The sequence below is a fragment of the Argiope bruennichi genome, chromosome 2, assembly GCF_947563725.1.
Source record: "Argiope bruennichi chromosome 2, qqArgBrue1.1, whole genome shotgun sequence".
NCBI lineage: Eukaryota > Metazoa > Arthropoda > Arachnida > Araneae > Araneidae > Argiope > Argiope bruennichi.
Genome location: NC_079152.1, coordinates 37,030,748 through 37,058,667, shown reverse-complemented (window position 1 = coordinate 37,058,667; position 27,920 = coordinate 37,030,748). Strand labels below are relative to the sequence as shown.

The 27,920-nt window shown below is 25.5% G+C and overlaps 1 protein-coding gene across 2 annotated transcripts in view; it reads left to right on the top strand.

The window, feature by feature from the left end:
• Nucleotides 1-27,920, top strand: part of LOC129991522 (mitogen-activated protein kinase kinase kinase kinase 5-like) — a 37,434-nt gene that overhangs the window by 5,462 nt on the left and 4,052 nt on the right. The window contains exons 2-27 of one of the 2 annotated variants that reach the window (XM_056098238.1): nt 245-302; nt 1,649-1,739; nt 2,627-2,691; nt 3,165-3,311; nt 3,499-3,571; nt 4,085-4,279; nt 4,362-4,443; nt 5,485-5,586; nt 6,466-6,544; nt 6,629-6,687; nt 6,818-6,862; nt 8,970-9,046; nt 9,509-9,562; nt 9,683-9,728; nt 9,841-9,946; nt 14,830-14,966; nt 15,091-15,132; nt 15,978-16,062; nt 17,041-17,120; nt 22,174-22,234; nt 23,466-23,571; nt 23,681-23,843; nt 23,943-24,040; nt 25,922-26,088; nt 26,187-26,279; nt 26,950-27,076. In XM_056098238.1, the coding sequence (XP_055954213.1) occupies nt 245-302; nt 1,649-1,739; nt 2,627-2,691; nt 3,165-3,311; nt 3,499-3,571; nt 4,085-4,279; nt 4,362-4,443; nt 5,485-5,586; nt 6,466-6,544; nt 6,629-6,687; nt 6,818-6,862; nt 8,970-9,046; nt 9,509-9,562; nt 9,683-9,728; nt 9,841-9,946; nt 14,830-14,966; nt 15,091-15,132; nt 15,978-16,062; nt 17,041-17,120; nt 22,174-22,234; nt 23,466-23,571; nt 23,681-23,843; nt 23,943-24,040; nt 25,922-26,088; nt 26,187-26,279; nt 26,950-27,076 (2,438 nt within the window). The remainder of the gene's footprint in view (nt 1-244; nt 303-1,648; nt 1,740-2,626; nt 2,692-3,164; nt 3,312-3,498; nt 3,572-4,084; nt 4,280-4,361; nt 4,444-5,484; nt 5,587-6,465; nt 6,545-6,628; nt 6,688-6,817; nt 6,863-8,969; nt 9,047-9,508; nt 9,563-9,682; nt 9,729-9,840; nt 9,947-14,829; nt 14,967-15,090; nt 15,133-15,977; nt 16,063-17,040; nt 17,121-22,173; nt 22,235-23,465; nt 23,572-23,680; nt 23,844-23,942; nt 24,041-25,921; nt 26,089-26,186; nt 26,280-26,949; nt 27,077-27,920) is intronic. The other variant, XM_056098239.1, reaches the window with a different exon arrangement.

Here is a 27,920-nt window from a genome sequence, read left to right as displayed (position 1 = left end):
AGTAATTCATTCTTTGATTATAAACAAATTTAGAAGTATAGATCACCTCATATATATGCTTTCATTTAATATTGACTTGATTATGTTTTTTGTGACAACCAAATGTTTTTTTTTTTTTTTTTTGTTCCAAAAGAAGAGAAATTTATCAGTGTTATTAAATACTTCGTTCTTTGCAATTAATGTTTTGTATTATGATTTTTTTAAAGTGAAAGTTGCATTTGATTAATTATGAATATTTTTGTAGGCAATACGGGTCAAAGATGGAACTTTTTCAGCTGTCAAGATTATTAAACTGGAGCCAGGTAAGCTTTTTATAAATATCTTCCATCTCAAGCTAAGAATTGCAACAAGCGATAAAATGACATTAATATATTTTTTCTGGTGTCTTTCTTTTTATACCATAAGTATTATTTTGTTTTTCATTGTCATGTCAAAGTTCATCTATCAGTTTCATTTTCATAATTTTTTTGGGTCCCTGTAGTTTTCATTGATATCAAAACACAGTGTTTGCTGTTTTCTATATATTTAATCTTGATGTTATTTTAAGTTACTTAATCAATATTATTAATTTGTTGAATATATTATGATATCACATAAGATTTTTCTGTAAAAGCAAAATAAAATTAGATTTCGGCACAATAAACAATAGAAACTGGCACAACAAACATAATCTGTTCCCAAATGTTATTTGTTATGTGAAACTCTAAATAAGCAAAATATTTTTTTTTCTGTAAGATTCCATGCAATGTGCTCCATTCTGAAAAAAACATACTATCAACTTTATAGTGTGGTTTATTAAGTGTAATGTATTTTTTAAACAGGAAAGTAATCTAAATAGATTTATTCTTGGCTATACTTCTAAATTCGATAAAACTGAAAAGAAATTGGTAAATGAATTTGTAGTGTGTGTAGCTTTTACCTCATGAGGTGATGCTTTTCAATGAACAATGCAATTATTTCTCACACTTTCAGTTACTACCTTATTTTACTGGAAGATTATTGCTCTTCTGAGGCCATTATTTCCTTCTCTCTTCATCAAATCTTATTCACACTTCTTTGTTGTGATACAGAATACATCTCCATAAACTCGTCGATAGTTCTGGCTGTGTTCTTCCACCAGCTCATAGATATTATCACTATCTGCCTCTAGCCCCATAATCTGGCCAGAGATACAATCTCATCAATTAAGGCTTCACGGGTACTTGGCAAAACCTCTCAGAGTTGTGTTCAAGGATGCTATTTGGTTAAAGCTTCTTCCATCTAGAAACAAGGAATATCTTTTAACAAGCACTTAACACAGGCTGATATCCGAAATACAGGCTAATCTTGCATGTGACATTACGATGGTTTCTTTTTATACAGTCTGTGAAACATCTCTCATTAAGAGAGTAATTTTGTTTTTGCTCATTATGGAAGGTTCTTATCTAGTGTGATATAACTGTTATATTGTAGTTTATTTCTTTGTAACATTGTGTTTCTTTTATGTTGATGTTTTATTAAATTTTATGGTTATTTTATCTATTTTTTATGTTGGAATTTATTATTTGATTTTTTTAAGACTATTATTTTGTATTTTTCTGATGTAACAAATTATTTTCTTGTATTTGTGGAGTAAACAAAATATTAATATTTCTTTCATTTGTTATAGGGGATGATTTTTCTATCATCCAGCAAGAAATTTTAATGATGAAATCTTGCAGACATCCCAATATTGTTGCTTATTTTGGAAGCTATTTAAGGTAAAATGCATTTATAATCTTACTAGACTAGCTAAAAGTAAAACAAATTTTGTTAATATTGAGATTTTTTTTTGTTTGTTATTTTTCATTTTGTCATATTTTAATTCAACTTACTATGCTAAGAAAAGTAAATATCACAGGATTTCTTCTTAAAGTATATCACAGGAACCAATTTAAGATTAGCCCTAAAAGATACTAATGCTGGAACTTTTGTATATATTTATTATTGTTTAAAAAGCAATTAATACAAGATGACTCTAATTTTAAGGTGAATTTTAAATGCATGAATACAATTTTTATCTTGAATTCAGGATAAAAAAAAGTATTTCTGTATTTAAATTAAAAACAGAAATACTTTTTAACTCTGTATTGAAAGGACAAGTCAAACACATGGATAAATTTTCTGAATTTCAATGTTTAAATATGTATTTAGATTAAAGCAGCAATATTTTAAAAGAAAAATATCTCTTGAGTAAGCTTTAATATCCTAGATATTTTTTGTAATCTTTTATAGAAGTGAATAACAATAAATGCTGAAAATGAATTGTGGCTTCTAATTAGAGGTTAAAAGGATTTACAGTTTAAGGGATTGAGTAGAGAAGATGTAGAATGTAGGTAATCAATCCATTATTCAGTACAATGAATGTAAACAATGGTTTTGCACTATTTATTATTTTTTATTATTATTCATCAAAGTTTAACAGTTTTTAAATCTTTATTTGCAGTATCATTTAAAAATTAGATTTTCTGCCACTTTTAATTTAAAATATTTGATATTCTTTTTAAAAATAGCATTTTATGAAAAGGTTAGTTTTTTTTACAAATTTTGATTATTTTAATTTTTTGTTAAATTTTTGTTTCTATTTGTCTCTTTTTTATTTATTTAGACGTGACAAACTTTGGATATGCATGGAGTATTGTGGTGGTGGATCACTGCAGGATATTTATCACAGTATGCTATACCTTTAAAATCTCTTTACTTTACAATATAAAATAAATATGTTGCTTAGATAGATTTCAGATCTAATGCTTTATTTCTATTTCTAAAAAGGAATAAAAATGAACTTTTTTTCTTTTATTAAATATTTCATTTTCTCATGTTGCATAAAAATTGTATTTAGATCTGAGTTTTATGTGAATCTTTGCTTTGTAAAAGAAGTGGATAGATTGTGCAGCTATCCTACCATTTACTTCCTTTTTACTTTAGTACATCATTATTGAACTAAAGCTTATGTAGGTTTATTTATTTATTTTTTTACTGAAATATAAGAGCTCCTATTTCAACTTTGAGCATTTATCTGTGCCTAATTATGATTCAACAAGATTCTTTTAAGAATGAAATCATTAGAACCATCTTTAATTGAATGAAATATTACTGATTTCATTTTATTTTTCATCCCTCTGATTTATTAATATTCTTCTTAGTTACTGGGCCTTTATCAGAACTTCAGATTGCATATGCTTGCAAAGAAACTTTGAAAGGTCTTGAATATCTTCATTCACTTGGCATGATGCACAGAGATATTAAAGGTGCCAATATTTTACTGACTGATGAAGGAGATGTGAAATTGGGTATGATTTATGTTTTAAAATTTTGCAACTCTGTTTAGTTACTGAATTATGTATTTTAATTATAAAAAAATAATGTAAAATAATCTTTATTCATATTTAATTGTATTTCTTATGTTGCTTTTTAATTCTGTGTGATACATAGATTTCACTGATTTGAATTAGTTGCATTCATTTTGTTTTATTTTAGCTGATTTTGGAGTATCTGCACAAATCACTGCTACTATAAGCAAACGCAAATCCTTTATTGGCACTCCTTACTGGTAATACAGTAGTTTTTTTTTTTTTTTTAATTCATTGTATTTATTTATTTTTAGAGTAATCTATTGCAAAATGTTCCATAATAATTATTTAGAAATGAATTCTCGTGTCTTTGTCAAAAATTGTTAAAGTTATTAAAAAGACATCGATAATATTGTTAATCAAATAAAACATAACATTCATTTCGTTAATCATTTTTTGTTAGTTTATCAATATTTTAATATAATTTGTAGTATTGGTAATATCCATTAAATCTAAGTGTTTGAACTTGCTTAAGCATTTGTATTTTGTGTCTTAAACATTAATTTATATTTTGTGTCAAACTTTAAATTAAAAACATGCTTAAAAATTATTTTTATAATTTGCATAAATTTGAAAGATAAATAATTAGTTGTTTTTCTTTAACTCCAGGGGAAATAATGAGAATTTCTCTCTCTTTCTCTCTCTCTCTCTCTCTCTCTCTCTATATATATATATATATATATATATATATATATTATCTTGGTTGCTTTTAGGATGGCTCCTGAAGTTGCTGCTGTTGAAAGAAAGGGAGGTTACAACCAACAATGTGATATTTGGGCTGTCGGTATTACTGCCATTGAGCTTGCTGAGCTTCAACCTCCCATGTTTGATCTCCATCCAATGCGAGCTCTTTTCCTTATGTCTAAGTCTGGTTTTAAGCCTCCTACCCTCTCCGATAAAGTTAAATGGTAACAAGGCAATTCTTATAATGAATTTGTTACTTGAATACAATTTGGATTCATTTTGATATTTTTTTTATTGCATTGATAGGTCTCCAGTTTTTCATCATTTTGTAAAAGTTGCTTTGACCAAAAATCCAAAGAAAAGGCCCACTGCTGAAAGACTTCTTCAGGTAAAGTTTGTAGTTTTGGTCTTAACTTATTCATAAGAATGTTTTAACTGAGAAATATATCTTCAGAAGACAGGTAAAAATAGAAATTTTGTATTTGAAAAAAAAGTTAGGAGTCTTAAAAAGATTGCAGTTTGTTTCTTAGTCACTTGCTATATATTCTGAATTATGAACAATACTTTAATATGATTTTTTTTAATAATGTAGATTAATTTCAAGATAGAGATAACGAATTTGTTAAATTAAAGTTATGAAATGGTGTTTACTTCATTTCACCATATATCTCCCCCCCCCCCTTCTTGATGTACCCAATTGTTTTGAATAATGAACATAAAATGATCTATTAATAAAGATATTCCCTTCTGAAAATATTGGCCATAGTTGCATTTCTCTTTCCTCTTCCATTTAAGCAGAAGAAAATTGATGAATCATTGAGCAGTAGGTACTTGAAATGCTGAATTTCCATTATGATCTTCAAAGTTTCTGAAATTGTGAACAATCCACCGTATGTTCTCTCAAAGCTACTTAAATTTTAATTTATTAGCCTGGGAAGTGGTTTAGAAATTTGCTGTTTCATCTGTTGACCAAATTACAATTTAATTTCTGATCTAATAATTTGAAAAATAAAGACTTTTAAAAACCACATTCTAAGATATATTATTATAAGCGATTCAAAATGAATGTTTTTTGAGTTTCAGCCTATAAGATCATTTATTGCAATAATGTTAGTCATGTCTTCTATATTTTAAACCTTTTTCAGTGCTTATGAGAAACTTGCAGTTGGAAATTTTAGATGAAAATTTAAATATTTTTATTTTTATTGATTATAATGTATATGGTGTTCAGAAAAGGATTTTTTTTTTTTTTTTTGCAATGAAATAATAAGTAAACTATTGTATTTATTTAAGTTCTTTTTAAAAAAAACTTAATTTTGGGGGGGAGAGGGGACACTCTGCATATGTACTTTCTAACTTCATGCAGTTTTTTTTTTTTTTTTCAAATAATCTGCATTTACTTAAACTAATACATTCTTAATTTTCACAGCATCCATTCTTGCAAGGAGATTTAACTAAGCAGCTGGCAAAAGAACTGCTGGACCGAGTGAACAATCCCCACCTTTCTTATCCTGAAGATGATGATGATGGAGTAAATAAATTTTAGCTGTCTTGTTTTCTTATAGTTCATATATTACTTTTTTAATATCAATTAATATTGTCTAGACCAGGTATAATGAGCCTTTATCATGTTGAAAAAATTTATTGTGTCTTCTTAAAAATGCTACTTAATAATAGAATCTTTTAAAACATTTTTCTTGAAGTTTGAGATGCAAAGCTTGTATATCACCTATACATGCTGAATCTTCCTATTTTCTTTGTCTTTATATTTATGAATGCATTTTGTCACATAACTGATTGTGACAAAATAACGCCTCTTAATTTTAAAAATTTGCTTGAAATCTATTATTTTTATACAGAATAATTGCAAAATAACAATCAGGTTAATCATAATGAGCTAATTATATTCCAAAAAGTAATGCAGCTATGGAAATAAGCTTTTCCAAATACTTACAAATGTTCTGGGTTTCATTGTGCAGCACTCTCCATTTAATAATCTTTTTTCATCTAATTCAGTAGAGCATATTATTTTGTATGTTTATAAATACAATGATAATATAGTTATAAAGTTCATTGAAAATAGAAATAGCAACACTAATTCTGTTCTTTATTATCATTTCAAAAGTAGAAATTGCAAATTATAATATCTAGAAACTATGATGAGAAGTGTCACCCCCCCCCCCCAAAAAAGCTAAATCACTATCATATATTAACCATCTCGGAATCTTTTGATAAAATAACTGTTAATTTTTAACTTGAGAATGCATTTGCATTTCATATTCTGGTTTATGTAAAAAAGTATGGATATGAAATTTTTTATTTCATCTTTCTCTGACTAATATTGAAAAATTTATTTAACAGTTTAAAAATTATATTATTTCAATTTATAATTACCTTGCATTTTTTATAGATATTGCCTGATGTACCTCAACGTATTGCTTCAAAGAAACCAGCCAGAGACAAGCAAAGGACAAGGTCTGAGCTTCATAGTAAGTAATTAGTTAAAATTAAGGTATTGTCTGAATTAAAATGTATTTTTAGTTCTTTTATTAAAAGTATTTGTACCTTTGCAGTGGAAAGTGTAAATTTTGAACCCCCGCTTCTCACAGCTCTTTCAACTTCAGCTGATCAGGTAAAATATATCTATCATTTGCATTATTTCATCGGATTAAATATGCAATTTTGTAATCAGCAATTAATGTTATAAATTTAAATTTAACTTAAATGTTTGATAATTTTCATTGAAATTTATTCCCGTGTAGAATTCGGAAGAATCTGCAGTTTCTGAAGCTTGGGGAATATCTGAGGTAATTGTAGATGTGTATATCTAGGCATAAGTAGTTTTTCAGATTTAGTTTTGGTGGTGGGTCATAATTAAAATCTATCTATATGCTAATTTTGTAACTTGATTTGTAAAGTTGAATGGAATTGAGCCTAGAAGTATTAAAGAAAGTACTTCATATTGATGTTTAAGCTTTAAAGGATTCTATTTTTCCATCATCTCTTTCTATAGTTTTTCTTTCTTTGATTCTGCAAGATGTTTGAATTGCATAATTTACAGTATCATGGGCATTTTTTTCTTTGACCGCAAAAAATTGTTATTACATTTCAATTTATCTTATTATTTCTGTTGAATTTACATGGTTTTTAAATTTGTTTATTTTTATCATTTTGTGACATTTTTGTATTTTTTACCTGCAGTGTGTGGTAAAAATTTTCCTTCTCTGCATGTTTTGACTTAACATCCTTTACAGTTTCCATAGTTTTTATTGGGTTATTTATGATTTGAAAAATTATTCAACCAATTACCTTGATCTGACCAACGTTGTTACTATTTGTTTATAAGTAATACATTAAAATTATTTATTTATTTTAAACCATGCAAATCATTTGTTAATAAGATTCACCACAATCTCTTAAAAGCATGGGCTTTTTACATTTGGATCAAAATTAAGTAACGTGAGAGAATCTGTACTTATAAACACATTATATAAACTTCTGTAAACATTTGCATTCACAGATTGGTAGATTATTTATATATTTAATTGTAGTAAAGAAACTTTTGTTTAAATTATATTTTCCCGTTGCATTTTACATCTCATAAAGATTGGCGTAATTGAAGTTTCTGCATATCAAGGTTAAATAAATATAAAGTTCCAAAATTGATGCATGCAAAATAATTCACTGACTTTTCAGTTCTCTTGTATTGCACTGCTTGCCTTCTAAAAATATACTGCATATACAAGGCAGTCAAACTGGAAAATTGTAGAGACACTTTGATATTTTTTATAAAGATTTGTTCAAATCGACATCCTTTGCTTTAAGTACTTATTTGTATTACATTTGTCGATAGAATGATAAAAATAAAAGGTATTTAGCATGAAATGAAACAATTTATAAACAAATCGGGGAAGAAAACAATTTTTTGAAGCGATTTCAATAGATATTTCAAAATTATGGCTAATTCTATAATCTAATGTCATTGATGTTTATTATTAAATTTCAAAACATTGAATAAATTTCAAAAACCGAAATTTAGAATCCATTAATAACTCCAGATAACTCTAGCAGAATGGGAATGTTTACAATTGTCTCTTGACTGAATTTTGTGTTTTATTTTTGGATGTATACACAGCACACTAATAGCTTTTTTCTCTATTTAAATTGATATTTTGGCATCTTTGTCAGCTAGAATTTATTCTCCATATCAAGCAAATATCTGTAAAACGTCTGCAAAAGCTGCTTCATTCTATTTTTTGAATAGATTTTTCTTATAAGCATGTGTGTGTTAGTTCTTTTTCTTTTTTTAATTATGGTGATTTTTGATTAAGATTCCATTTTGTTTTCTAACATCTTTAATTTTGTCAAACTTGTTGTCTTGCTTGAAAAGAAGTTTCTTATGCAAATAAAATTGAAGTTTCCATATTTTGAAATAAAAATGATGGCAAGTTGTCACTGCAAAGATCAATTTATATTCTGGATACATTTTTCACTACCTTTGTTTGAAAATTCTTATTATACTTAATGCATATATTAAATTACTTTTTCATTCTTTTTTTTTTTTTTTTTTTTTTTTTTTTTTTCCCCTGTCTTCTCCTTCTAGTTTCATACAGTGTTTTACATTTATGAGTCTTTTCACAATTTTTTTTTTTATTATCATCATTTTAATTCTTAATTTAATATATTTCTGCAATTTTGTTTTGTTTTTATGAATCATGTATTTTTTAACTTGAGTCCCATTTAATTTATGAATAGTTATAAATTCTACCTTTTTGTGATGTTTTACTCGTGAACTTTTTACCCTCATTAATAATGATAAATATTTTTAATAATAACCAATGTAGATTTCTTCTTTTAAAAAAAACAATCAATTTTCATTTATTTCAAATGTTTCAATGGGTTTTGATTTCTTAGGAATCCTCACATAATGATGTATATGACTTACCTACTGCTTGGATGGAGCAAGATAATGATTTAGAAGTTATACACAGGTAAAATTAGCTTTTGCATGAAATATCAGATTTTTCTTTATTATGAATTATATTATTTAATATTGATATGAAATGTACCTCTGTGTTCTATGCAATCTAAACTGCAATTTTTATTTTTTCTAAATTTTTCTTTTTCTTGGAATAGCTTCATTGAAAATTAATTATTTGAAGAAAAGCAATTAATGAATTAATGCTGGCACTTATTCAATAAATAAAGCATTTTTTTTTTTACTTAATTTAACTAAAAGAATTTTTAAAGAGATATATATATTTGTCCTCTATATGTCACAATATTTATAATGCTATTTAATAAACATTTATTTTAATTTGGGATTCTCTCCTCATATTTCTTAATATCTGCTCTGTGATTTTGGAAAGTTATCTCTTACCTGTACTATTTACCATATCTCAATTATAAATTATCTTGTTAATTATTTGTGTCTTGAATTTTGTGTGTTTTAGAGAGAGAATGTCTGGTTCTCCTGAAGTAGGAAAAGACCTTAAATTTACTCAGCAGTGAGTAATATTTTTCTTTTATTCAAAGTTTTTTTTTTTTTTTTTAATTTTATATAGTTCTGTGGTGTTATTTTTACTGTGCCTTTGTTTCTCATTGCATTTGTGAATCTGTTAATGCAGGGCAACTTTACCATTAAGCAGTAGGGATGAATATGCTTCTGTAAATGTAAGTAATTCAATATTAGCCAAAATCTCTCTCCTATATCATTTACTTTGCTTATATACTATATCTTACTCATATTAATTTTATCTTGTTAAATTCAATATATTTTCAACAGAACAATGTTCCTGAAAGTAGTGCATCAGATGTTCAAAATAATTTCAATGAAAATAACCAAATGGATACTTTATCCAACCAAAATGTCACTCAGTTGGATGATTTAGGTGAGTTTTAAAAGTTTTGCTGATCTGTTTATTTTAAGAATGTATACAATGAAATACTTTAACTTGCAAGGAAACGGATGTAAAAAAATTTAGCTTCTAAATACTCTTAACACTTATGATATAATGATACTTGAGAATATCCAGGTAACATAATGGAAGGTGAAATAGTTTATTGATAAATTAGGGAAGCTTGTATTTGAATAAAGGTTGTATAATTTTCTTAATTATTTAAGTATAATTCCTTGGAATTATCAAACATAATAAGTAATAAGGTATTGGATTTAAAGTTCATAATAATAAGACTTTTATTTAAAATAAATCCATACCATACTAAAGAGCAGAAAAATATCATTAATAAAATAAAATGAAACTAAAAGTTATGCAAGAAAAGCAGGTGAGATTGAAAAGAAAATTTTAATGCTAAAAAAAGATTTGTAAAAATGCAGTTAATTCCTATATATGGAAAACCTTTCTTGGGGAGACAAATTAGTGTGTGTATGTTTGGCATTCTGCAAAGCAGAACATTTTACTAAGAGTTATTAACTTGGCATATGTGTACTTTGGAAGTTAGAGTGGGCATCTTGGCAGGATTTAAAAAAAAATTTTAATTAAGATTTTTAAGTAATTAAAAATTAAGCTGGATTTCTGAGTACTGGACCCCATAATTACTTCATAAAATATTGCATAAAAGTGGTTTTTATATCATTTAAAATTTTAAAAAATAAATATCTTTTTAATTATTTTTTTTTCTGTATTTTTCTTCTTTTTTGAGCTAATAACCTTTTACAACCACCTAGTTCACTTGGAATATTGTTTATCGTTAATTTTAGTTAAATAATCTAGAAATTGACAGGCATAAAAAAATGTTTTACTTTAATTGTCTTTTATATGCTTCGCTCACTGTGTACATGAAATTTTCCCATGAGATTATGGTTATATTAAAAATGGTGGTAGTTCATGTATTTTATTAGGGGTATTGTATCTTCACTAGTTAATTATACAAATAATAATAAAAAAATCCTTATTCTTTAACTTTCAATAATAAGAGATAATGACTATTTTCACATTTTTAAAGAATGCTGCTCTTTTTGGTGATAAAAATCAGTGTGCAAGAAATAAGACTTTTAAAACAATATGAATTATATGTCCACCGAACTCTGAATTTAGAAGCATTTTGCTGAGGAAGCCATTAAGACCAGATTTCACAAGATTTGTGATTAATATTTTTATCAACCGATAATCCTGCAAACCAACTGATTGCCAAAGACGGCTAATTATATATATATATATATATATATATATATATATAACCAATCTAAAGTAAGAAAAAGTTTGAAAACGAAACTAAAATGAAAACGAAACAAAACAGTTTCGAAATCGCAACTAAAATTTATTACCTATTTAAACTAAAACCAAAAAAGAACTTCATAGTATTTAGAGTGCGCCATTGCAGCTACTTCTAAAACACAGATGAATTGATACAAAAGTATTAGAATCAAGTTAATAGGAAAAACAAAAAATCAAATAAAAATTAAACCAAAAAAAATTATTAAAAAAATATTAAAAAAAGAATCCGGCCTGAAGACTTTTTCAAGGGTCACCCTCAGGCAGGGATTCAAAGAAAGGGATTTTTTCTGTGAGGACATACAGACATTGTCTAATAATGATTCCTCGTGACCCGAAAATCCCCTGAAATTATGCCCAAGAGATATACCATTTTAACAGAAAGGAAATACAAAATAACAAATTAGAAGAAAAAAACCACAACAAAGTAAAAATACAATAACAAAAATAACAATAAAAACAAAAACTAGCGCTAAAATTAAAATTAAAAACGAAAAGTCCAGAACATACCATCCAACAGTCAAGGAAACTTTAAACTATCGATTGTGATTCCCTGTTTTTAAAAAAATTAACGGTAAATTATGTAAACAGAGGTAGGCTCCCAGCGCCATCTATTGAGTGATCCAATATGCAAGGAAAGTTCTATTTTTATTTAAGCCAAAGGATTAATCCCAAACCATACCTTGTTTAATTAAAAAATTGACATTACAGTAATTTCTAGGAAATTCATTTTTAATTAAATTTTTAAGGAGGATGTTTGATGCTTCAATATAAGAATTTTTATTATTGCAAACCCTTTTGATCCTGTTAACTTGTGAGAAAATTAGATTTTTGAAAATTTTAGAGTTTAGATTGGAATGGTAGTTACATAGTTTTGTTATTTTAAAGTTGAAATCATCCCTTTTATCGTATATACCAACTATTGTTTTATCATTAGCAATTTCGATTTTTAAATCCAGAAAGGTAGCCTCAAGTTGATTTTTATTTGTATCTTTTAGAATTAAATCTTTTGGATAGCAATTAGTAATAATATTAGTATTGTCGAAGTTAATCAAAAGTAGGTCATCAATATATCTCCACCCGTTTATTAAATTATATTTAATTATTTTTTTCTCATAGTAATGCAGGAAAATATTAGCTAACTATGTAACTACCATTCCAATCTAAACTCTAAAATTTTCAAAAATCTAATTTTCTCACAAGTTAACAGGATCAAAAGGGTTTGCAATAATAAAAATTCTTATATTGAAGCATCAAACATCCTCCTTAAAAATTTAATTAAAAATGAATTTCCTAGATATTACTGTAATGTCAATTTTTTAATTAAACAAGGTATGGTTTGGGATTAATCCTTTGGCTTAAATAAAAATAGAACTTTCCTTGCATATTGGATCACTCAATAGATGGCGCTGGGAGCCTACCTCTGTTTACATAATTTACCGTTAATTTTTTTAAAAACAGGGAATCACAATCGATAGTTTAAAGTTTCCTTGACTGTTGGATGGTATGTCCTGGACTTTTCGTTTTTAATTTTAATTTTAGCGCTAGTTTTTGTTTTTATTGTTATTTTTGTTATTGTATTTTTACTTTGTTGTGGTTTTTTTCTTCTAATTTGTTATTTTGTATTTCCTTTCTGTTAAAATGGTATATCTCTTGAGCATAATTTCAGGGGATTTTCGGGTCACGAGGAATCATTATTAGACAATGTCTGTATGTCCTCACAGAAAAAATCTCTTTCTTTGAATTCCTGCCTGAGGGTGACCCTTGAAAAAGTCTTCAGGCCGGATTCTTTTTTTAATATTTTTTTTAATAATTTTTTTTGGTTTAATTTTTATTTGATTTTTTTGTTTTTCCTATTAACTTGATTCTAATACTTTTGTATATATATATATATAAATCAAGTTAAAAGGAAAATCAAATTAAACCAAATAAAAAAAGAATCCATAGTTTGAATAAGAAATAATTTTTAGTTGCGATTCCGAAACTATTTCGTTTCGTTTTCAAAATACTTTTTACTTTAAATTGGTTATATATATATATATATATGTATATATAGCTAGAAATTTGTTCATTGGCACATGTTTGTGTTATGGATCTGGAATTAGGTCTTCTATCTATCAGTAACTTTTAAAATATTTTTTTTTTATTTTTACAATGTTAGCTTGAGTTCTGAATTTAAACAAATTGTCATGTTGCACATATAAAGTGACCAACATTTAAATTTTCGAGCTTAATTTATTTAAAAAATAATCTAAACATATATTCATATAGTTTTTTTTTTTTTTTTTTCCCCTTTGTCAGTAAACTGATTACTAAGTATATAACTAGATTCTAAATGTTAATTAAATTTTATATAAAAAATATGACAAATTTTTATCTAAGGAAGGAAAAAAATATTTTACTAACTACTAATGTAGCTAATGTTTTTTTATGAGAAAATTGATTGTCATCAGATGTTACAGTATATAAATTTTTATTTATAAAAAGACATTATTTTTTTCAAATATATCTGAATTGTGTGGTATTTCTTATTGTCATATTTCATATTATGCCGATATTTGTTTTTAAAAAGATTGCAAGATTTGCTTACTTCATTATTTTAATATTTGGTTTATCTGATAATTGGTGAGTAAGACTAAGACTCTTATGTTTAGATGAATTCAGTATGTCCAAGATTAATAAATGTTTGAAATTAGCAATTTCTATTTGAATAAAATAATATTTAGTATCAGTCAAATGTTTCATATATAATATATTCTTAACTAATTGGAATGAAAAGGTGCCCATAAAAACAGAAATCCATTTAAATGTGCTTTATAATGTTAAAAATGCTATATGCATACCATATTAGTGACAAAAGCATTCTTATAATGGTTTATTAGAAAAATAGAAGTGAAGTTGAGTTTATTTCTTTTATCTTGAATGCTGTTTCTTAATAATCAAAGTTCTAAATTGCCTGAAATATTCTTAGTGTATCGCCTTTTCTGAATCAGAAGATCTGTCTACATGCTAGGTTAGAACTGTAATCTTTACTGCATGTCTTAAAACTTTAATAATTTTTTGCCTCAATAGTTTCTGAATTGCATTTCCTTTATTAGTAATTTCTACTTTGTTATTTAAATTATTTTACATGTAACCAAATACAGCCATCCATTTAATATCTGGTCAATTGAGGGTGTATTTTAACTCTAAAAATATGATTCTGTTACAAATTTTGTATTAACATAATTACAAGAAAGGTATTCTTGTCATAAGTATTAGAAAACATTGAAATTATTGTAATTAATAAAATCAAAGACATTGATGCTTTCTAGAAGAAGAGAAATTAAATTCTTAAATGTCATTGAAACAAGTTCCATTTAAAAAAAAATCTGATAGTTCTAAGTAATTATATTTATGAAAATTTCGGCAGTATAGAAAACTTAAGTTATCACAATTTGTATAATTTCATTTCATATGTATATTATGTTTGTTTTTAGCATGTTCTAGTCAATAATGAAAAACAAATTTCTTATCTTAAAAAAAATGTATCATTTTAGAGAGATACAGAATTGAAACTGAAAATCGAAGTGAGTCTGTATCGCAAGAAAGTACATCTGAACCACCCACATTAGAAATAGAAATTTCACCACCTGAAGTTCCACCACGTCCAAAAGACAAGAAAAAGACTCCCCCTGTATGTGTAATAACTTAAGTAACATTTATTTTGATTTACATAATGTGATATTTGAATAATATTTAACAGATGAATAGAGAGAGAAAATTCATGAATGTGACTGAAAATTCTGCTTTATTTTCAGAGACCTGTATCTAATGGTCTTCCTCCAACACCTAAAGTCCATGTAAGTATTAGTTTTTAACATGTGCAACAGATCCTATTTATGAATAGCTTATTTGTAAAATAATTTTTGTAGTTGATTAAGCACTAAAATTTTTTTTAATTTTTTATTTCATTGAATTTAAAGTTTTTATTACTTTTGCTCTGTTTAACTAATTTAAATACATATCCTCGCAATTATTTAATTATCATTGTACTTGTTTTCCATTATTTAAAATAGTGCACAAATACCAGAATTTGAATTGGGTATTTACTTCAATATTTCCTTCAAAGCAGTTGATCTTAATGCTGTTTTAAGTTATAGCATAAAGTAAAAAATGACTAATTTGCCTAGAAATTTACTCTAGTAATAAATAAAATCAAATTCCTTTCAAAAAGTAGACCTCTAATTGTACTTTTTGATTCGGCCTGTAATCAGATACTATTTTGTCAAGAATATGATGAAACTATAATTTTACAAAGTCATTAAGATTAAGTAGTTGTAAAAATGTAGAGAGATGAAAGAATATTGATAATTAGTTGAGAGAAGAAATTTTAAAGGTTCCTATTTTTCTTAGTTTTTTATTTATTAAATTTTTAAATTACACAATTTAAGGATTTTTAATGTTATAAGCTGTTGAAGAATTTCAAATTAAACTGAAAAAAAGGTCATGAAATTCCCATTTATTTAATCATACGTTTTTTCTGCTTTATACTTAGAGATTTATAAGTTACATAATTATTTATAATATTTGCTTCAAGAAGTGGTAGAAATTAAATTTGAGCTGATTTGTAGATAAATTGCAAATATTGTATATTTATCCTTTTAATATGAAATAAAGTGTTCTTATGTTATTTATTTTTACGTAGATGGGTGCATGTTTTTCCAAAGTATTTAATGGCTGCCCTTTGCAGATTCACTGCACTGCCAGCTGGATTCATCCAGAAACTAGAGGTATAGGACAAATGTTTATTATGATATATATGAAGAAAGAGGGGAAAAAAGTGTTTAGATTGTCTTTTCTAGGAAATGAATTAGTTATCATTGATCTATGTGTTAAATGACTTTCAGAAAAATTTAGGTTTTGGTACCTTATTACTTTAAAATTTTCATATTTCCTTACTTTTCAAAAATTTTTGAAGTTTTTATAAAATTTTCTCTTGTTTATTTAATTGCTACCTTTCAAGTTTAAAAATTATTAATTTTTGTATGAAATCATATAGAAGTAAATGAAAATGTTTCTGGTTTATTAAAAAATAATAATTGAAGTAGTTAAAAATATTTTTATTTGAATAATTTTTCTTAACTTTGTGTGCTTCATGCTTTATAAAAGTGGAATTTTGTTATCCATTTTGCACTTTCTTTTTCAGTTCAGATTTTTTTTTTATGGTAATAGAATATTTATATAATTTTAAAGATCTAAATTATCAATTGTTATATTAATTTAACTAAAAATAGATTCACAAAATTAGTCCCACCTAAATCTGACTTGGAAAAATATTAATTTTTAGATTTCTTTATGTAACTATAAATTGGAAAATATATTAAAAATTAAGAAAGATTTAAAACCTGTTTAGAAAGTAGGAAATAATATTTTTCTCTTAAAAACTATGACATGATTTCACTTATAAAAAAAATTAAGTGAAATTGTGTCATAGAAAAAAAATTGACAAATGAGCTGATCAGTTTAAATTGACAACAACTTACTAGCATATAAATTATGTCAAAAGTTGAAAGGCTATTTTCTCAGATAGAGCTGGCTGATACGCTTCAATGTTTTAAGAATGATCATCCTAAAGACATGCTACCATTATATTAAATTCCATTTCAAAGTCTCTTGCCTATGTTCACCCTTTGTAAGCTTTTTATTCATATTTCATATTATTAATGGTAAATCCTTGCTTTATTTATTTATTTATATATATATTTTAGATCAGCACATTCTATTTGGCTGTGAAGAAGGAATCTACACATTAAATTTAAATGAATTGCATGATGCTACTGTTGATCAGGTACAAATTAATATATATATTTCTATTCATATTACTTTGTTTGCTAACATCTACAATATCTCTACTAATAATAATATGTGTATACATGTTTATCTCTGCAGGTCATACTTTAGAGCTGTCATAAACATAAATATCCTGACTTAGAGCTACTAAATTTGGCATATATATGTGCTTCAGAGGCTGGAAATCTAAAACATTGAAATTTTTTATGATGTTTTAATTAATTAAAAGTTACCTCTAATTTTAGTTTTTCAATGACTTCCGAAGGTATAATTGCAAAAAACTGATTTTTACATCATTTAAGTATTTTTTTAATTGGATTTGCAGTGATACTAACTTACTTGTCGTGTGATTAATTCATTGATTAATTCATGTACACAATTAACGGAATAGTTACAAGGCACTTTACGATATTATGACTTTAATATTTATTATAAATTGATGCTAAAAAATATTTTGTTGAGGCTACCATGAATATCAAAGTAGGAGATTGGATAGTAACGGCAGCTAATATTCTTGTAATAACCAAGTGGTTACTAAAGGTAGATACTATGAAATAATTCGTAAATTTTATTTCTTAATAAATTAACAAAAAAAACCTCATGTTTTGTAATATGCAGTTATTGAAATACATTTTTTAAATAGCTAACAATCCATCCTCAGTAATATTGTTATGGATGACTTGTTATTTATATAATTCCAAATTTTGAATAGATGGAATATATTATACAATGACCTTTGAAACTTTTAATTTATTTATGGATACTAAGAAAAATATTACATAAATTTCTTGAATGAAAATTAAAAAAATTAGAAATTCATATACTGAAAGCAACACATAAATGTTGCTTGAAAAGCATTTCTGTGGAATAGTTCTAATACTATACATAACATGTAATATTATACACTATTGTATCTTTTTATATTCTGGGATTCCCACAATCCTTGATTACTCCATAAATTTTATTTTTATGTTCAGGAATTGTTTGATTTTTCTCATTCCTTTGTAAATTCTGTGGAAAAATAGGCGAAATGCACATTCATTATATTTAGGAATAGAGGAGGAAACTAATTTTGACTACTACTGTGGTGACCTATGAGAAAACAGCTGTTGATATGGAAATGTTGTCAATCAGCAAGTTTGGTGAAAAGCAGAGAAGAGAGCAAGTAGGGTTATTACCACACTGAAATCTTATCCAGTATCTGGAGATATTATCATTATACTAATCGCTTTTGGCAACCAGTTGTTTTGTTATAGATATTGATTATATTTCTTTTCATTTAAAGGTTTTAAATAAAATTCATGTTTGTGATTCCATCAAATTGTCAGGTATTAAAGCTACATTATTTTAATAGTCTTAGATGTGTTCTGTTCATTTGTTCATTGTACATAACTGCATTGTTCTTCTGAAGGAGACCAGTTACATAACGTCATAGCCTGTTATGTCTCGTTTATCCCTAATTTTAACAGCATTGTAACTTCACTTTTTTATTCATCCTGCAAATTATATTGGTATTAAGTAGGATCCTTCTTTAGCTATCAACAATGAGAAAAAATCTTGCAATCAAATATTGATGAAATAACAAAAAAGATTTCTGTTTCATTCACAGCAATGAAAATATTGTTGTGAATTATGTTTAAAAGTTAATTAAATCTAGACTAAAGAATTGCACTGGAACTAAATTGATATCTTTGGAAAAATAATTTCTTGAACTTTCAATTTGTATAAAAATCATCTTTTGCAACAGTATTTTCGAAATTATTGTAGAAAAACGCTAGAATTCAGCTTAATTTTTAATTAATTAAAATGTTCAAAAAGTACTCTAAGCTGCTCATTTCCACCCGCCAAAGTATGTCGAGGCCAAATCTGATAGTTCTAGGTCAAACAGCCTGGCCTGTAGAGCTCCAACTCACATACACACATTCATCTTTACTACAAGGAGATAATATTCTTTGTATCTTTTATAAGATTTAAAAATGAAATGATCTTCAGAGTGAGTTATTATTTGCATTCTTACAAGGAGGTATTATTTTTTTTTTTAAGAATGTTATTGCTAGGCAGCAATGCAGCTGAAAAATTCTTTTACGAACCTGCAAATTATTTTAATTTCACTTGGCACTATTCCATATATTGAACAAGTTTTGTTCAAATGTTTATCTAATTTTATTGTGTATAATCTAATGTATAATGCAAGCATGCAAAAATCATTGTAAGTGAAACATATAGACTTACACAATCTATTTTAGAAAGTGAGAAAAGCAAAAAAAAAAAAAAAAATTGTAAGCAGATATGCCATTTCAACTTTCACTGGCCATTATATAATCGAAGATATTTTGTTAGACATTCATAATTTTACTGAAAAATTGGATTTGAGGAAAGTTTTTTCTATCTTGAAGGATGATCTATATGTAAATTGGAAATTGTATAAACTGGAAATTTGAATGTGTGAATGTAAAAGGAGTTTTTAAGATTATTAATAAAGTTGTGTGATTAATTCACTTAAATGTTTCAAAATAACAACCACATTAGATATTAAATTTTTTTTAATTTAATGTGTATTATTCATTCAAAGATTTACAAATATGGAGGAAGGACTATGTAAAAATTTTCACATTATTGGAAATAAAAGAAAAGTTTTTGCAGAATTAAGTATTTATTGCTGGAAAAATAATCAAAATCTTAGATGATTTTTGTTATTTGTTGAGAATGTGGGTTCAAATCTAACACATATAAACTTGTTATGAAATGTAACAAAGATGCTACTTTACTTATCAGATTGATATTTTTTTTTATCAAAATTATCTTACCATTTTTAAGGTTCTGGATAAAAACTGTCTATTATTCTAAATGATATAAAAAAAATTTGGTTACTGATTGCTTTTAAATTATCAGTGTCATGAAAAAATAATATTCTTGAAAGCCTAACAACTGTAATTATAATTTTTTTTCATATAAAAATTTTTAAGTTATTACAAGATTTAATGTAGATAAAATGCTGAAAAGGCTTACTAAGCAGAAAAAAAGCTCGAAGAAACAATTAAGAGATTTGAAGCTTGAATGTTAGGATATACCTTCATTATTTCTTATCCAAAATTTTATGAATGAAAGTATTATATAAATTTTATGTAAAAGTAAATTTTATGAAAGAAAATATATAAGTCCCCTCTGAAGTATATACTTGCTACAAATGTGAGTTTTTTTTATTTTTTAAATCTAATGTTAAAAAAGAAATTCTGTGATAGCAAAATAAAAGTCATATTTTCTGTTCTTGAGAATTGCAAGAAACCGAATGTGATTCTGTTTTGTTAAAACTTAACAGCATTTTGAATAATGGGGATTGTAATTCGATAGAATTTGCAGTTTTCAAGAACTGAATTGATACATTATTTTTTATTATCATAATATTTAGAAATCTGAAGTCTTCTTTGATATTGTTGGTAATAATAAAGATTTTAATAATGCTCCCTTGTAACCAAATCTTAGTTTAAAAAAAAAAAAAAAAAAAAACTTTTTTTTTAGATAAAAATTTTGATATTGAAAATTAAAAAAACAAAACAAAAACAAATATTGCAAAATGTTAAGTTTTAGATGAATTCTTTGATGAGTAGAGAATTTCCAAATCACAAATAATTTATATGCAAAAATTCTGTCTGGATATGTCAAAAACATGAACATGCAATAACTGTAATCTAAAAAAAAAATAAGAAAATGGGGCACATAGTACATTGATTAAATCATTTAAATTGAAAAGGATAGAGATTTAAAAGAGTCTGCAAAAATCTATGATTAAACTTTGTAATTTGAGGTTTTAATATATTAACTTGTAATGTAAATTAAAGTATTTCCATGGTTGACTTTTACCAATTTATTTGTATAATTATAAATAAATGTTTGCTGATTTGTATTTGTTCTCTTAAAATCCTTTCCTTTTGCAAGTATTGTATAAAATAATGTTAGATTTTTTATTGGATTTATATTTTTAAGAAATTTCATTTCAACTTAAGAAAGAATGTTTTTGTAAAATGAGTATTGAATCATAATTTATGTGAAATTAGTTCTAGTAGTAATTGTGTTGTTGTTAAGGTTATTGTGCTTGCATTATGATTTCAAAACACATTCTGAACTATAAATTTTGACTTATTATCTACAAGTTGATCATAATAGATGTCCTTAATGAACTTTATTTTATTATCACATGTGATTTTTACAGTAAAAATATTTTATTTAAATTTATGTCTAAAATATAATTTTAAGGTTCTTGTATTCTTTTTTCCACTTAAATAAAATTGGAGATCTTATAATCAGATTATCAGGTATAATGTAAAAAAATTTCATTCTGTAGATAAAAATCAAAAGTGACGTAATAAAAACACCTTATTATATAGACTAACAAAAAATTATAAAAATATAGTTTGTGAAAAATGATAAAATGTTGAAATATTAACCTTCCAAACTCTTTAAATATCTCAAAATGTCTCTTAATATTAATTTGTTGTTGATATTTTATATATATTATTTAGTTTTATAATTACCAAAGTATACTAATAAAAGAAAAAAATTATATACATATTTCACTATGGAATGCACTATTCTATGCTTTGTATATTCCTTTAGTAGTCTCAAAAATTAAAGTAATTTTCATTAAAGAAAGATTGGTATATCATTTAAAAATTCGGAATCGTTTTGAAATGTTTTTTTTATGACTTTCTCTTTCGTTATAATTTGTTATTATTTAGCAAGAAAATTAATGTTCTTTCTGAAGTAAAACATGCCTTGTTTTCCACTGTATTTAATTTTAATAATTTTTATTATTAAAGTATTCATATTATTTACTACTGATCCAAACTTCTTTTTAATTACAGCATTATTGTGTTTTACTATGCAAGTTCTTAAAAATATTTATAAATTTTTATGATACTTTTTCACTGAGCTTAGTAATCATTAGAAATTTAAATAAAAATTAACTGTATATCAATTTATAAAGGAATGAAATATTCGATATAATAATCTCCAAATTTTCAATCTTTTTAATTGTTTCCTCCCTTTTCTAGTTATATCCAAGGCGTACTGTCTGGTTGTTTGTAATTCAAAATATGCTGATGTCTCTTTCAGGTAATTATCTTAAAAATATTCATGAAAAAAAAATGTTGCTTAGGTTTTTCAGGTTTTACAAATGATTATAAATTAATATTTCTGAAGGAATAATATACAGTCTTTTCTTTTAAATGCTTAACAGAATATACTCTAAAAGTTGTTTGTAATATGTAATATATATATATATATATATACAAAAGTATTAGAATCAAGTTAATAGGAAAATCAAAAAATCAAATAAAAATTAAACCAAAAAAATTATAAAAAAGAATCCGGCCTGAAGACTTTTTCAAGGGTCATCCTCAGGCAGGGATTCAAAGAAAGGGATTTTTTCTGTGAGGAAATGCAGAGATATGTCTAATAATGATTCCTCGTGACCCGAAAATCCCCTGAAATTATGCCCAAGAGATATACCATTTTAACAGAAAGGAAATACAAAACAACAAATTAGAAGAAAATAACCACTACCACTCTGTGTTTTAGAAGTAGCTGCAATTGTGCTCTCTAAATACTATGAAGTTCTTTTTTGGTTTTAGTTTAAATAGGCTATAAATTTTAGTTGTGATTTCGAAACTGTTTTGTTTCATTTTCAAACTATTTCTTACTTTAGATTGGTTACTTATATATATATATAGATAAACAAAAGCAAATTACTATGATGATGACTACTGTATGATTTTCATTAATTTTTATATTATTATAGTTATCTAAAATTAAAACTTAAATTATTATTAAGCAAATTATTATTAAGAATATATATAAATTTTGTTGAGATTGAATTGATATAATATTGATTTTCTAAAGTAATTAGAATGTTTTGAAATGAAACATTCTTTTGCAAAATGACATTCAAATTGTCATTAAATATGACATTTATGCATTTTCATGTTCATCTTGGGTTGATGAAAAATAAATATATGAAAACAATCATTCCTTTAAAAAATGAAACTCCTTCCATGAAATGCAATTGTTTTCAATGCTTTTCTTTCTGATATTTTTCATAAACTGAAATGTATCTAGTCTATGCCTGAAGTGATATAAATTTTAAATTAAATTAAATAAGAATTAATTTCAATTACTAATGTATATTTATTAAGCATTTTATATTAGTAGATATATAAATTTTCAAATTTTACAATGCTAATTACTTTTACAAAAAAGTTTGTTGGTTTTTGAACTTTAAATACTTTTTTAATTGAGAGAAAAATGTAAAATATTTCTTTTGCTTAATGTTGACTTATTCTTTCAGGAAAATCACCTCAACTCTACCAACATGATTTAATTCAGCTTTATGCCAAACAATCAAACAAGTTTTCTCTTCCAATGAATAAAATACCTGAAAAGTTTGTTCCAAGGTAAGCTTGATATTTTATATCATTGACAACTGATAGTTAAAATAAGGATATTTATTCAACTGATACAATATTTTAATTGAATCATGATATATTTGTTCCTTCCATTTAGGAAATTTTCTGCCACTTCCAAAGTGCCTGATACCAAAGGATGTAAACGTTGCTGTGTTGGAAGAAATCCATATAATGGATACAAATATCTATGTGGGGCTTTGCGCAATGGACTTTTTTTGATGCAGTGGTACAATCCACTAAAAAAATTCATGCTTTTAAAAGTAACATTCCTGTAGTTATTTTTTTATATTTTATTCAGTATTCTTTGATTTTATTTTATTTAAAAGTTCAATTTGGGTTATTTTATTTTATTATTGCAGCAAGTTGAATGTTATATCCCTGCAAAACTTGAAGTATTTGAAATGATCATCACTCCCGATTTGGAATATCCTATGATATGTACAGGAGTTAAAAAGGGGTAAGGACTTTATATAATTTGTAAGATTGTGGAAGCTCATTAAATTTGCTGAAGAAAATTATTTCCTCAAATTTTCTTTTAATGTTTTTCCAAAAAAAATTTGCATAGTATCAAAGAATATTCTTTAATCTTTTAAAAACCAAAATACTATATCAAAGCATTGTTCTATTAATATCATTAATGCATAACATTCTTGTGGCATAAATGATAAAAAAAATTTTTAACATTCGCTTGTAAAACCTTCAAATTTTTGATTGCACCCTTTAACCATTGAATCCTTTAACACACGATAGTTTCACAGTGAAACCCTACTTTCTAAAAATTATTTCTAAATGCATGGTAGCTTCTTATCGAAACGAAAGAATTATTAAAGTTAGAATAATATTCTAACTTTAATAATTGCCTGTAGATATCAGCACACTAGTTAATATCCTCCTTACATACAAAAAATACATAATTTTTAATGCCTTTTCTCAATACTTTCATCATTTTTTTTTTCAACAAGCAAAAAATAAACTCAAAATACATTCAGAAATGTGTTGTATGTAAGCTGTCTGCAACATACACATTTTTTTTTTCTAATTAAATAACAAAAGAAAAGTTCTTCATACTTGATATTTTTTAGATGGTTTCGGAGACATAAACCACGCACCTACATCATGAATTTCTCTATCACTTGAAGCACGTTTGTGAAACAGATCTGCTTTTCTTCCCCTGATTCTCTTAGTCAAGTGCTGATAATTTATGGGGGTTTTGCCATTTGTTTTGTGAGTGAGGAATTTATTTACATTTGAGTAAGGTTTATATGAATAGGATGGCTGAAATTTTCAGTTGTATTCTCCTTGCATTAGCAAGCATTATAGGGATGTTAAATATATTTTCTAATATAGTATAATTTTCTTAATTTTTAAATAGGTAATTTAAATATTATGTTTCTTCATAACCTGAATATAGTGTTGATTGTATTTAAAGTCTAAATTCCGCGTAAAGAACTTGCCATTGTTAGCTTTATTTGAGGATTACCTATTATTAAAATTGTTTTCATTGATAATATTGTATTTTTTTAAGTATTTCCATTAATAAATAATGAATAATTATGTTATAAAACGAATTAAAAAAGTATTGATTATTCATAAGGAGAATATGTCATAGGTGCACAATGGTACTCCAGAGACCCTTCCCCCCCCCCCTCGTAGTGCAGTCCAATATAAATTTTTTAAAGCTATTTTCTCTTCTCTTAGACCCTTAACATGTGAATTAATTATATAATTTTTAAAAATTTAGAAAATTTATTTTTGTACATATACTTTTAATAACAAGCTAACCTGTGAATACGTTGCATGTTTTTTCAACTTACAGTGTTACTCATTTCATCATTTATTACTTTTGAGGAAATATTTATGAAATGAAATTGTACTTCGTTATATAGCAAGATTCTTTTAAAGGAATTTTGATAAATCCATATAATATTTTATGGGGAAATGTAATTGAATGTATACCAAATAATTGCTATTTGTAAATAAGTATGCAAATCACTTTTCTGCCAGAAAAGTCCTTGTACTCATTTGTGCTGTCATTCCTGCAAAAAATAATAATAATTTATCAAAATAAAAATTTTGTCAGATGTAAAATTTTCCAAAATAAGAAAATATTTAATATAATTAATTTACTGTGAAAGCAAAATTTAATAGCTCTATGTGCAGTGCTTTGTCCCTAAAGCATCTTATTGAAATGATGAATTATCCTCTTTAAAATTTTACCTTTTTGTGTATAGTTTCTTCATATAGAATGAATCCCATAATCAAGATAATACTTAATGACTTCCCATTTTGTTTGTCATTTTATATACATAAATATTTTTCCATATTTATTCTATAATAGATATGACAGGGGTCATCTAGATTTAGAAATGATTAATTTGAATTCTTCTGAAAATTGGTTGAATGATGACTGGGAAGGGACTGATACCATAGTTCCTCGTCATGAAACAATGAAGATTATTAATGTTACTCAATTGGAAAAAGATGCAATCTTAGTATGCTATGATAGTAAGTTTCATGATTATTAATCACTCTATTTTTAAAACATTATTCTTATTTTTGTTGTGTTTGATAAAGACTTTTAATCTTCCCTTTTTTCCCCTCAGATCTAGTCAGAGTTGTTAATCTTCAGGGTAAACTGAAATCAAGTCGAAGACAGCCTGCTGAATTGGTGTTTGATTATAAAATTGAATCCATAGGTATATAAGAAAATGTCTCATTCATAAAATTTCCAACTGTATAATTTTCAATTTTAATTTTATTTATATATTTCATACATCAGAATCATTCTATCGTTAAAAAAATTTAATTTTGTTTGTAAATTTTTAGAATTTTAAATAAAAACTGCAGTTGCATGTTAAATATTTATAGAACACTACAATTTGATTTCTGAAAATCTTACATTCATAATGTATTATTGAATAAAAGAAATGTACTTTTCTGTATTTAGATTGATCTCAATATAATTTTAAAAAATAAGACACACTTTAAATTAGAATAATCAAATTATTGATCATGTGCAAAATTTTAGCTGAAATTTGTAATCCCTTCTCATAAATAACATTAACTAATTGAACGTAGAGAAGCTTGATTGTTTTTCACTGTTGTTGTTTTAACTATTTATTAGATTTTTAAGCCATACCACTATAATTTAAATGATTTGAAATTCATATTTTGATAATTTTGTCCCTCGTGTCTTCAAAAAAAAATCTTTGTTGCAATATGTTTGTATTAGCATCCATCTGATCATTTAGTTGAAATTTTGCTGCTAAATGTGTTCATGCTCATTTGTATTGCTAAAGGCAATTATTTATGATTTAAAAATTTTATTTATTTTTAAAAAAATTATATTTATGATTTTTGTTGCAGTTTGTTTGACTGACAGCGTATTAGCTTTTCATAAGCATGGTATGCAAGGGAGAAGCTTCAAAAACAATGAAATGGTTCAAGAAATAACTGATCATTCAAGGATATTTAGAATGCTTGGTTCTGACAGGTGAATTTCCCTCTTTTGTTCAATTTTGATGAACTTATATTTGCAAATATCTTTTATCTAATTTTTTCTTGAGTATTAAAAAACAATATTTTTTATTTCCGGTTAGAAAAATTTGCCTTTAATTATAAAAAGGCTGTATTATTATGTATTTTAATGAAATCACCTTTTATAAAATATGTTAGAGCTATCTTATTTATCAGAGCTTAATTTAATTAACTCATTTTTTTGAAAATATTCAAATTATTTCCAACTTTTAGAAAACTTTGCAAATGTAAATAAGGTAATACATGTGTTTATAAATCATTTTTCACATTTTAAAATGATGAACCATGGTTAACATAAAGCAATTAATACATAAAATTTTCTTTGAAAAAACTTTAAAATCCATTTATTGATATACGTCATCTGTTTATAGTTATAAAAATCAAGGGTATTTCTCTATTGTACAGTTATCAATAATTTTAAAAAAAATAGATATTATTTACATCATTTTGTATTAAATTCAGTTTTTAAAGAGTATAGCATTAAACATGAGGATGGTTTTTAATTAAAATGTTTTGATTTTTATATGGAAACATTTTTGAATAATTTTTTATAACAGTCCCTACTTAATAAAATTGTTTGTCAGATGTGAAATTAAATTACTTTGTACAGAATTTTGAATTATCCTTTTTCTTGTAAATAGTTTGCTAGTTATTCAACTTAATTTAGCATATAACAGTTACTATATTAAAATTTTAAACATATATAATATTTTAAAACCTGTACTTGTCCATTAATTTCTATCAATAACATTAATTTTCTTTATTGTTTTGACATTTTTCCTGTTACCTTTGGCTTTTTA